Genomic DNA, 12,906 nt, shown 5'->3' on the forward strand with positions numbered 1-12,906 from the left:
TTATGGACGTGTCAAAAAAGCAAAAAAGAAAATTGGATATAAATCCATGCACGAGGGACGCGGTGGCTCAGTGGCTAAGGCGCTGAGCTTGTCGATCAGAAAGGTCTGCAGTTCGGCGGTTCGAATCCCTAGAGCCGTGTAACAGAGGGATCTCCCATGACTTGTCCCAGCTTCTGCCAAACTAGCAGTTCGAAAGCACGTAAAAATGCAAGTAGACAAATAGGAACCACCTTTGCTTGGAAGGGAACAGCGTTCCATGCGCCTTCGGCGTTGAGTCATGCTGGCCACATGACCACGGAGACGTCTTCAGACAGCGCTGGCTCTTTGGCTGTGAAACAGAGATGAGCACCGCCCCCTAGTGTCTGGAACGACCAGCACGCATGTGCCAGGGGAACCCTTTACCCCCTAAAAAAGCAAAAAAGGAAATTGGATGCAAATACATGCACAAATTCCGAAGGTTTTAAAATACAATTAAAACCAGAGGCTGTTCTTTTGGGATTAACAGATAGACAGCTTGAAATAAATCACGGAGCCTTCATTTTATCTATGACAACTGTGGCGAGGTTATTATATGCTCAAAAGTGGAGAGGTTTGACATGCTCCACAATGGAGGAGTGATTGGTAAAGATGACGGAACTCGCAGAGAAATCTCCATTGGCTTCCTTGATTAAAGAAATGACAATATCTACATTTATGACTGACTGGAAACCCCTGATAGACTTTTTGCGTGACACAGGAAAAATAAATATCGACCTATGATTTGTGGGTCTGATGGTTTGGGGGGTGGGGGGGAAATCACGTAGTAGAAAAAAAAGTGAGGGTGGTTTTTTTTTGTGACTCTAGGAAGAGATAACTTTGTAATTGCACTTGCTCCAAAGAAAATGAAAAGCTCTTCTTTCTTTCTTTTCCCTGGCACATATACCGTTTTCTTTCTTCTTTTTCTTTTCATTTTCTCTCTCTCTTTCTTGACTATTAGGTTTATATACAGGATGGATGGATGATGGGTGGATGGATGGTAGGTAGATGAAAGATAGATCACCAGGAGAGAGAGGAAGGGAGAGAGGAAGGAAGGAAGGAAGGAGATCTACCGTTAAGGTAGGTAGGTAGATAGGTGGATGGATAGATACATAGATACATAGATAGTTGGATGATAGGATAAAGGTAGGTAGGTAGGTAGGTAGGTAGGTAGGTAGGTAGGTAGGTAGGTAGGAAGATAGATAGATAGATAGATAGATAGATAGATAGATAGATAGATAGATAGATGATAGATAGATATAGATGATATAGATATAGATAGGTAGGTAGGTAGGTGGGTAGGTAGGTAGGTAGGAAGATAGATAGATAGATAGATAGATAGATAGATAGATAGATAGATAGATAGATAGATAGATAGATAGATAGATAGATAGATAGATGATAGATAGATATAGATGATATAGATATAGATAGGTAGGTAGGTAGGTAGGTAGGTAGGTAGGAAGATAGATAGATAGATAGATAGATAGATAGATAGATAGATAGATAGATAGATAGATAGATAGAAAGATAGGATATATAGAGAGGTTAAGAAATGATAGATATAGATTAGATGCGATAGATGATAGATAGATAGATAGATAGATAGATAGATGATAGATAGATAGATAGATAGATAGATAGATGATAGATAGATAGATATAGATGATATAGATATAGATAGGTAGGTAGGTAGGAAGATGATAGATAGATAGATAGATAGCTAGCTAGATAGATAGATAGATAGATAGATAGATAGATAGATAGATAGATAGATAGATAGATGATAGATAGATATAGATGATATAGATATAGATAGGTAGGTAGGTAGGTAGGAAGATAGATAGATAGATAGATAGATAGATAGATAGATAGATAGATAGATAGATAGATAGATAGATGGATGATAGATATAGATGATATAGATATAGATAGGTAGGTAGGTAGGTAGGTAGGTAGGTAGGTAGGTAGGTAGGTAGGAAGATAGATAGATGGATGGATGGATGGATGGATGGATGGATGGATGGATAGATAGCAGACAGGCAGACAATTAAATAACTTCATCAGTCCTGGGAGGGAGGAGGAGAGGGGGAGGAGGGGGGAGGGGGAGGTCAGTGCTAGATGAGAGAGGGATTTGCTCTTATTTTTATATAATAAATAATAATAATAAATATTTATTTCTTAGCCGCACCCTCTCCCGAAGGACTTGGGGCGGCGTACAACAAAACATAGGAAATAAATATATCGACATACATATAACAAAACATATACCAAGACATATATACGACATATACAAGGAGGAGGTGAACTGATAGATAAAAACAAGTAAAAACACAATGTTTAAAAACCCCTAAATAAATTGAATGCAATTAAAATACCCCAAATAAAAAACCCGTCAGGAGCGATATAGTTGGATCAAAGTTGAGCCAGGCCAGCAACTTGAAAAAGGTGGGTCTTGAGCTTTACACGAAAGGAGCGGAGGTCAGAGGTATTCCTAATATCCGGGGGGAGGTCATTCCACAGGGCTGGGCCCGCCACAGAGAAGGCTCTACTCCTAGGCGCCGCCCCTCGACACTGTCTGGTGGACGGCACCTGGAGGAGGCCCTCTCTGTGTGAGCGGATTGGTCGCAGGGATGTATGGGGCAGAATACGATCCCGCAAGTAACTAGGTCCTAAGCCATGGAGCGCTTTAAAGATTGTTATCAAAACCTTGAAACGCACCCGATAGACCACAGGAAGCCAGTGCAGCTCGCGCAGGAATGGTGTCACATGGGAGTACCTAGTACTCCCCATAATTACCCGCGCGGCTGCATTCTGGACCAACTGTAGCCTCCGGGTGCATTTCAAGGGAAGCCCCATGTAGAGAGCGTTACAGTAGTCCAAGCGAGACGTCACCAGCGCATGAGTGACTGTGCGTAAGGCGTCCCGGTCCAGTAGGGGGCGCAATTGGCGCACCAGGCGAACCTGGTGGAACGCCCCCCTTGCCACGGCTGTCACATGGTCATCCATGGACAGCCGGGCATCCAGGAGGACGCCCAAATTGCGCGCCCGCTCCACGGGGGCAAGTTGAATGCCCCCGATGGCCAATGATGGAATTAATTGGCTGAACCGGGGAGCCGGTACCCACAGCCACTCCGTCTTGGAGGGGTTGAGTTTGAGTCCGTTGTCATCCATCCAGATCCGTACGGCTTCCACACACCGGGACATCACTTCGATGGCCTCGTTGGGGTGGTTCGGGGTGGAAAAGTACAGCTGAGTATCATCAGCGTACAGATGGTATCCCACCCCGAAACCACGGATGATCTCACCCAGCGGCTTCATATATGTGTTGAACAGGAGTGGCGAGAGGACCGACCCCTGTGGCACCCCACAAGTAAGGGGGCGTAGGGTCGACCTCTCCTCCCCTGCCAACACACGCTGCGTCCGGCCAGAAAGGTAGGAGCCGAACCACCGCAAAACGGTGCCCCGGACCCCCAACCCCTCCAGCCGGCGCAGCAGGATACCATGGTCGATGGTATCAAAAGCCGCCGAGAGGTCTAATAGGACCAGGATAGAGGAACAACCTCTATCTCTGGCCCTCCAGAGATCATCCACCAACGCGACCAAGGCCGTCTCCGTGCTGTGACCGGGGCGGAAGCCGGACTGGCGCGGGTCTAGATAATCATTTTCCTCCAGATGCCGTGGAAACTGGTAGGCCACCACACTCTCTACAACCTTCGCCAAAAAGGGAAGGTTGGAGACAGGACGATAATTGGCCAGCTCCAAAGGATCCAGGGAAGGCTTCTTGAGCAAGGGTCTCACCACCGCCTCTTTCAAGGCGGCCGGGAGAGACCCCTCGCTCAGCGAGGCGTTCACTAGGTCCAGGAGCCAGTCTCGTGTAACCTCCCAGGATGCCAGTACAAGCCAGGAGGGGCACGGGTCCAATAAACATGTGGTGGGTCGCAGTCGTCCACGCATTCTGTCCAAATCCTCGATGGCAACCAAGTCAAACTCCTCCCAGGTCGATTCCTCAAGACTCGCCACGGACGTCTCCATTGGACCACTAACAGGGACCCAATCCTTCCGAATTTGAGCGATTTTATCCTGCAGATATTTCCCAAATTCCTCTGCTCTGCCCTGTAGAGGGGCCTCCCGCGGCCTCTGAAACAAGAGGGAGCGGGACACCCGAAACAGGGCGGCAGGGCGGTTCTCTGCGGATGCAATGAGAGTGGCACAATATTGGCGTTTGGCCACTCTCAATGCCACAAGGTACGTCCTTAAATGGGCTCGTGCCTGTGTTCGATCAAGTTCGGAACGAGAGGATCTCCAACGACTCTCTAGACGTCTCTTGCGGCATTTCATCACCCTCAGCTCCTCGGTAAACCAAGGGGCCAGGGTGGATCGTTGCCGCCGGAGAGGCCGCAAAGGCGCCACCCGGTTCAAGGCCCCGGAAGTCGCATTATTCCACGCGACCACCAGGTCCTCTACCCGGGGGCGGGTCAAGGTTACAGGAGGTGGCCCAAGCTCCGTCTGGAACCTATCTGGTTCCATCAGGCGCCTGGGGCGGAACCATCTAGTGCTTTCCGGTTCCGCCTCCCCGCAGCGGGAGGTAGCACCAGGGAAGTCAAGACGAAGGAGTGAGTGATCTGACCATGACAGGGGAGTGATGGTTAAGTCCCCTCCTCCCAGATCACTCAACCACTGGCCAGAGACAAAAACGAGGTCCAGAGTGTGTCCTCCCTCGTGTGTCGGGCCCTGAATCTTTTGAGTCAGGTCCATGGCTGTCATGGAAGCCATGAACTCCCGAACTCCCTCTGATGCTTCTCCCATCGATGGCAGGTTAAAACCCCCATCACTAAAAGTTTTGGGGTCTCAACCGCCACCGATGCGATCAGCTCGAGGAGTTCAGGCAGGGCCGCTGATGTATAGCGAGGAGCCAGGTATACTATCAGCAGGCCCAACTGTCTCCCAGGGCCCCATTTCACAACAAGGGATTCACATCCGGACGTCTGTGGCGCAGTAGACTCCCTCGGCTCTAAGTCCTCCCGAATAATTACTGCCACCCCACCGCCCCTTCCCTGGGCCCGGGGCTGATGAAATGCTCAGTAGCCTGGTGGGCACATTTCCACGAGGGGAAATGGCTTGTCCTGTCAGTGGTGGTGGAAATGTTCTTGGAGGTTTCTTAATTGAGCTGTTGTTTACCGTTTGCTTGTATGAGTTGGTAGTTCTTTGGCTGAGGTATTTATTACTTCGGATTGTTCATTTAGTGTTGATCTTGGTGTTGATGGCTGGTGAGGAGGGGCTTTGGCCCTTTGGTTTCCTGTTTCGCTTTTGGATTGTCCCTTTTAAATGGTATGTAGACGTTGTTTATCTCTACGTGCCTGTTGATGGCTCCTGTGTCTGAGTGCGCCCTGCTTGTTTTTTTTTCCAAGCCTGGCAATCACTCTATACGAAAGTTTTATATTCTACTTAAGTGTGCAAATCACAGCTTGTTTGGCTTTTATGGTAAAATTGTTGCTGAATATGGAGTCCTACCAAATTATTCTGATCAGGAACTTGAGCTATTTTCGCAAGGTTAGCAGCCTTGCCGGACAGGAGGTTAACGCGTTCAGAACCTATGTTTTCTGACCTAGGCTTCCTGAGAAAGCCTAAATCACAAACTTAGTTCCAAAAACCCTCTTTTATTTAGACGGCTGTGAATTATGGTCATTCACAGCCCGCAATGATTCACAAACAGCCTCTGAAGAGTCCAACAGATGTCTGCTTGAGTTGACACAGTCTTTCAGGGTAATGTTGAAAAGCACCCACCTTTCTCTCCCTTGAAACGCTGCCAGAGACCTAATTGCCAGTTAGTTTTGCAAGGCCAAACGGAGCACAGAGTCAAACAGAGCTTCTCAGAGCTTGAACTGACCAAAATGAACTCATTGCTTCCTGCAAAAGCTCACCTCCTGTTCGTTCCTATTTTTTGTCTTATGGGATGGGCCAATCATCTCCAAGCCTTACTCCTGAGTCGCCCTTTTTTTCTTAATTGTTCTTGCCTTCTGGCAGCTCTGCACATGAACACACTGGGAACAGGCTCCCCCTGTTCTTCTGCCTCGCTGATGTCAGACTCCGGAGACTCCGGAGGCAGCAAATAACTCCCAGATAGCCTTGGTCCCCTCTCTGTCTCTGACACAGAGCCCTCGTCTGAGCCTTTCTCCAGACTCCAGGACTGGCCCATGTTCCTCCCCAACCTCCTCACTGTCCGAATCTGCCACCAGCTCTGCTGGCTGCTGGTGGACCGCAGCACTGGGTGACTTGCCCCGAATTGTTAAATATTGTCTTTCTTTGTGTCCCCCACAGCTTATCCGTGTACCGGTGGAGTCTTGCGAGCAGTACAAAAGTTGCAGCGAGTGCCTGGGCTCAGGGGATCCCCACTGCGGATGGTGTGTGCTTCACAACATGTAAGTGTGACTCGCCGGGACCAGAGGAGACGGTTGCATGCATCCTTTTCTCTTCCCTTCCTCTCCCGTCTCACCTTTTCTCACCATCGCGCGTCAAAGCCAAGGAAGCTGCAAATGGAGAGGCCCATCCTCCGGGGAGATGGGTCATTGGAAATGGACGTCTCCGCTTGGAAGGAGACGGGGGGGGGGGGGGAGGAAGGGGTTGGGGACTTCTACTAAAGCGTAGCTTTTTCTACGGATTGGTTGTTTGGAAAGGCTGCAACTTACCCTGTTCCTAATATCTCATTGGGAGACTGGGAGTTCTAGTCCCCCCTTGGGCTTGAAAGGGAATTGGGTGACTTTGGGCCAATCGCCAGGAGGCTGTGAGTTCTCGTTCCGCCTTAGGCATGAAAGCCACCTGGTGACTTTGGGCCAATCGGCATGAGGCTGTGAGTTCTAATCCCAGCTTAAGCTTGAAAGGGAATGGGGTGACTTTGGGCCAATCGCCAGGAGGCTATGAGTTCTAGTCCCACTTTAGGCATGAAAGGCAGCAGGGGGACTTTGGACCAATCATCATGAGATGGTGAGTTGTAGTCCTGCCTTAGTCATGAAATCCACCTGGTGACTTTGGGCCAATTGCCAAGAAGCTGTGAGTTCCAATCCCACCTTAGGCATGAAAAGCAATTGGGTGACTTTGGGCCAATCGCCAGGAGGCTGTGAGTTCTAGTCCCTCGCCCTAATCTTTGTGATTGCTGATTTGAAGGTTCTTTTGAATGCTCTAATGCCTTCAAGCTGTAGTCCTTGGATACGGAATGGGCTGCAAATAATTTTCATAAAGAAACAAACACACTTTTATTCTACCTTGTTGAATGGCATCTACTTGGAGAAAAAAACAAACCCAATAGTTTTGTGGGAAGGAAGGGAGATGAGCTGGAAGCAACAGGTGCCACCTGGCCTCTTTGATTCGATGTGTTGGAAGAAAATGTCCCTCTGGGTTCAGTTCCAAGAGGGGAAAAAGACACTGGAAACATTGAGGCTGCTTGGGAAGATGGTTTAATGGTGGACAGGATCCCATGGCTTGAGCTCCTGAGCAGAAAAGGGGGATCAGATGCTTCCAGATGTTGGGTGAAGAAGAAAAAAGAGCAAGATGCTGAAAGTCCTTGGTTTTATACTCTCTGTTCGGCCCCACCTCTCTGTTTTCTGTTCCTGGGTAAGAAATGCATTCTGATTGGTTGTCAGACGGCCACGGGGCCATGCAGGGGCAACTCTCTAGGCTGTGTTTTTGAGTCAAAGTTTAGTTGAGGGTTTCTTCTTCCCAGGTGCCATGTGGTGAGTTTCTGTGGAAGGCTAATCCTATCTTTGCTATGTAGAGTAGACCAACTCCGGGTCCCTAATGGCCCATTGACAAGAGGGGGGGGGCTATTAAGAGTGTGTCTGTTTCCTGTTTATAAATCATATTTCTCCATTTCTTATCCAGGGAAATATAATATTCTGCCCTTTTAATACGTCCCAGGATATGTCATTCCTCTAGGAGAGGGGTGGGTGCTAACTTCCTACGGATGCTTTCTAAAGAAAAAGGCCTCTTTTGGGGGTGGGGGGGGGCAGGACCCAACCCAGGGAGAACACTTTCTTTTCCTCCAAGCCTCGGTGGAAACCAGAAGTCCTGCTTTTGTGTTCTCCGCAGGAAGCCTCTTCAGAACTACCGTCCAGAGAAGCAAATTTGCAGCTTAGCCAATTTCAAAGGCGATCGGAGGGCGCTGGCCATCCGTGGGAAAAAACGGCAGCGAGCCACTTGCAGCTGCCTATTCACGGAGACGCCACAACAGGCCTCTTTGCTTTCTCCAGTCTCTGCGCCACTCACACTACCGGCTTTCTCTCTCTCTCCCTCTCTCCCCTCTCTCTCTTTCTCTTCTCTCTCCCTCTCTCCCCCCTCTCTCTTTCTCTTCTCTCTCTCTCTCTCCCTCTCTCCTCCCTCTCTCTTTCTTTTTTTTTTCTCTCTCTCCCTCTCCCTCTCTCCCTCCCCCTCTCTTTCTCGTCTCTCTCTCTCCCCCCGCTCTCCCCCTCACCCTCTCTCCCTCTCTTCCCCCCTCTTTTTCCCCTGTCCTGATTCTATAGTTGAGTGAATTGATTTGTCCAACTTTTCGGTCTTTGCTGTCCAGCAGGAAAGGCATCCAGGGGTGCAGCGGGCATAGAAGGAGTCAGAAAGCAGAATTGGGGGGGAAGGGGGGATGTTGATTTCTATAAGGCAAAGAGGGAAATTGGGAAGAAAATGGGCCTTCAGAGTTTTTGTTTTAGGTGGCATGTGACCTTTTTATATCTTCAGTTCAGCTTCCGGGAAAGACGGCGGTATTAGATGAAAAAAATCAGGGAGTAGTGAAGGAGTTTATTTTTATTTATAATTGTTGGAAGGTCTCTTCCAGTCTCATTCTAGTCTAGATCTTGGTCAGTTGTTCAGTGAATCACTGCAGTTCTTCAGTTACTAACACAATTGTTAAATGAATCTGGCAGGCCAGGGGTGGGGTGGGGGAAGAGGGGAACTGACCCCTCCCGCTCAAACAAGTCGAACTGCGCATGAGTGCATGCCAGCTGTCACCCCAGGGGTGGGTTGCTGCCGGCATTCCTGCTGGTTCGGCGCGGAAAAACTTTTCCAATTAGCCAGTGGAACAGCTGGCCACCAGAGGTTGTGGGTGCTTCATCACTGGAGGTTTTTAAGAAGAGACTGGATAGCCCTTTGTCTGAAATGGTAAAAGATCTCCTTCTTGAGCAGGAGGTTGGACTAGAAGACCTCCAAGGGAACTTCTCTCTCTCTCTCCCCAGAATGTGAGTGAGACACATTCTCACATTCTAGGGAGAGAGAGAGAGAGAGAAACTCCCTTGGAGGTCTTCTAGTCCAACCCCCTGCTCAAGAAGGAGATCCTTTAGATCTTTAGAGAGAGAGAGAGAAGTTCTCTGAGGATGGTCTCCAGCACGAGTCCAAAAGCTCAGGAGACGAAACTTTTGGTCTTTGTGACGGACTCAGACTGGATCTTGCAAGATGGGACACCTAGATTCACCTTCATTCGTGACGCCCAGTAGATGTGGAGATACACAAAGTCCAGTCTTTCATGAGATTCCACAACCACAGACCTTATCAGGCTTGGAGAGCTGCCAGGCCGATGTCTTCCAAACTCCACGCTGTAGCAGCAATTCCTTGGCAAGAAGTCAGGAACAGATCTTCACCCTCATGAATGGAACTAATGGTCTCCTGCAAACTCCACTCCCCAGTAGCTCCTCTTTTATTCCCTCTGGGAGGGACCATTCACCGTCCACCTGTGGCCTTTACTCCCAAGTCGACCCCTGTTCTTTAGCTGTTCCCTTCGTCTGGCAACTCTGCGCATGCGCACACTGGGAACAGGCTCCAGCTGTTCTTCTGCCTCACTGACGTCTGACTCCGAAGGCAGCTGATAACTGTTGGACGGCCCTGGCCCCCTCTCTGCCTCCGACACAGAGCCCTCATCAGAGCCTTCCCCAGACTCCAGGACTGGCCCAGGTTCCTCCCCAACCTCCTCACTCTCCGAATCTGCTGCCAGTTTCACTGGGGTGCCACAACAGAAACAAACAAACTTTATGGGGGGGGGGAAACAGTGATATGGTGGGCACACACCCTCTTTTTCTGATCTCCTGGCTGCTTCCAGATAACTTCTTCTTCTGAAGCTTCCCTCCAAAGGCGGTGTGTGTGTGTGTGAAACACTCTCGAAGCCGCTGATCATCTTCGGCATTTCGTGAGGTCGGGAGAGAAGGTTTTAATTGCGTCTTTTCCAACTTCCTCTCTCCCTTTTCCCGTTGCCTCGGCCGTGGAAATAAATACCATCTGGTCTCAGCGGGTAACTCCATCCCGCTGTTCAAACGACTGTCCTCAATTGATCGACCTCGGATTTACCTTTTCTCGGTCAAAGTTCTAGCGATTGAGTAAGCCGGCTTGCAGGTAATCCAAGCTCCCTTCAGAGGCCCCGATAAAAATCGAGAGTCTTTGAAGGTGTCTCTGCAGTTGCTTGACTTTTAAGATGAGACCTCCTTTGGGTGCCCAAGTTTGTTAGCTATCTCACAACTTTCTTTGTGAGAGAGTGTGTGGTGTGTGTGTGTGTGTGTGTGCAACTCTTTCGGCCTGAAGGCAGGACATGAAGCAACGGATGGAAACTTGCCAAAGACAAATACGGCCTAGAGATGGGTCCTTGCAGCGAGAACAATTGCAATCAGACTCAGAATAGAGCTGGAAGGGGCCTTGGAGGTCTTCTAGTCCAGCCCCCTGCTCAGGAAGGAGATCTTTTACCATTTCAGACAAGTGACTGTCCAGTCTCTTCTTAAAAAGGCTCCAGTGTTGGAACATTCACAACTTCTGGTGGCAAGCTGTTCCGCTGGTTAATTTTCCTCACTGTTAGGAAGTTCGTCTTTAATTCTAGGTTGCTTCTCTCCATGGTTCCTTTCTATCCTATAAAAAATTCACACTATTAAAAAGACGTGAAGACTCTAGAAAAAGTGCAGAGAAGAGCAACCAGGATGATGAGGGGATTGGAGGCTAAAACATACGATGAACGGTTGCAGGAACTTGGCCTGGCTGGTCTAGGGAAGAGAAGGACCAGGGGAGAAAGGAGAGCAGTCTTCCAGTATTTGAGGGGCTGCCCCAGAGAGGAAGGAGGTCAAGCTCTTTTCCAAGGCACCCGAAGGCCAGACAAGGAATAATGGATGGAAACTGACCAAGGAGAGATTCAGGATATAAGGAGGAATTTCCTGACAGGGAGAACAATCAACCCAGGGAACAGAAGTTGCCTTCAGAAGTTGTGGGAGCTTCATCCCTGGAGGCTTTCAAGAAGAGACCGGACTGCTATCTGTCAGAAATGGTGTAGGGCCTCCTGCTTAGGCGGGAGGGTTGGACTAGATGACCTACAAGGTCCCTTCCAACTCTGTTAATCTAATCTAATCCATCCATTGCTTCTTGTCCTGCCTTCTGGGTGGAAACAAATGAAGACATTGAGCCCAAAATTTATTCTACTAAGCAAGACAGTTGTTAATAGTTGTTAATATCTAAGGCAGTGTTTCTCAACCTTGACAACTTGAAGATGTCTGGACTTCAACTCCCAGAATTCCCCAGCCAGCTGGCTGGGGAATTCTGGGAGTTGAAGTCCAGACATCTTCAAGTTGCCAAGGTTGAGAAACAATGATCTAAGGAGTTGCCACAACGAAGAGGGTGGGTCAAACTATTCCCAAATCAGGGGTCCCCAACACCCAGGCAGCAGCCCACTACCAGGCTGGGGTCCATTTAGAACCGGGCCGCACGAGCAATGGGCCGGCTCACGCATGCAGCTCTACATACGCGAATGGCAGCCGGTGTGCAGGCATGTGCAATTTGACTTGTGTGAGTGGGAGGGGTCAGTTCCCCTCTTCCCCCACCCCTGCTCTGCCAGATTCATTTAACAATTGGGTTAGTAACTGAAGAACTGCAGTGATTCACTGAACAACCGAGGATGATCTAGGATAGAATGAGTTGGAAGGGACTTTGGAGGTCTTCTAGTCCATCTTCTAGTCCATCTTCTAGTCCATCTTCTAAAGCAGGAGGACCTTGACCATCTCAGGCAAGTGACTGTCTAGTCTCTTCTTTAAAACTTCCAGTGATGGAAGTCCGCCTCAACTTCTGGCGGCGAGTCGTTCCACCGATCAATTGACTCACTTAGCAACAGAAATTTGGGGCTCAATGGTGGGCCGGACGATTGTGGTGGGAAAAGATGAAACGGTGATCTTGGGTTTTACTGCTTAAATAGATTTCTTTCTTACAGAAATGGCTAGTTTCAAATTATTATGAAAAAGTAAAAAGTTGAAGGAGTCAGAAGTCTTTTTCCCTTCCTTTCCCCCACTATTCCCTTCCCCTTTTCCTTCCCTAATTTCCCTAACATTTGCTTCTGTAGTCTCTTTGTATGTTATATTATAAATTTATCTATCTATCTATCTATCTATCTATCTATCTATCTATCTATCTATCTATCTATCTATCCATGTCTCTCTCTCTCTCTCTCTCTCATTCATTCATTATCTATCTATCCATCCATGTCTCTCTCTCTCTCTCTCTTTCCTTATCTATCTATCTATCTATCTATCCATCCATCCATCCATCCATCCATCCATCCATCCATCCATCCATCAATCTCTCTTTCTCTCTGTCTCTGTCTCTCTCTGTGTCTGTCTGTCTCTCTCTCTGTGTATCTCTATCTTTCTCTCTATCATCCATCATCCCTCCATCCATCCCTCCATCCATCCATCCATCCATATCTATCTATCTATCTATCTATCTATCTATCTATCTATCTATCTATCTATCTATCTATCTATCTATCCATCTATCTACCCATCCATATCTCTCTCTGTCTCTCTGTTTCTGTCTCTCTATCCATCTATCCATCAATCTCTCTGTGTCTGTCTGTCTCTCTCTCTCTCTGTATCTCTATATCTATCTTTCTAT

At 48.3% G+C, this 12,906-nt stretch overlaps 1 protein-coding gene across 1 annotated transcript in view; it reads left to right on the forward strand.

Moving 5' to 3' along the window:
* Window positions 1-12,906, forward strand: part of PLXNA4 (plexin A4) — a 397,694-nt gene that overhangs the window by 232,757 nt on the left and 152,031 nt on the right. Inside the window, exon 5 of the mRNA XM_081957639.1 lies at window positions 6,337-6,437. Within this exon, the coding sequence (XP_081813765.1) occupies window positions 6,337-6,437 (101 nt within the window). The remainder of the gene's footprint in view (window positions 1-6,336; window positions 6,438-12,906) is intronic.

Source organism: Natrix helvetica (genome assembly GCF_964273705.1).
Source record: "Natrix helvetica genome assembly, chromosome: 6".
NCBI lineage: Eukaryota > Metazoa > Chordata > Lepidosauria > Squamata > Natricidae > Natrix > Natrix helvetica.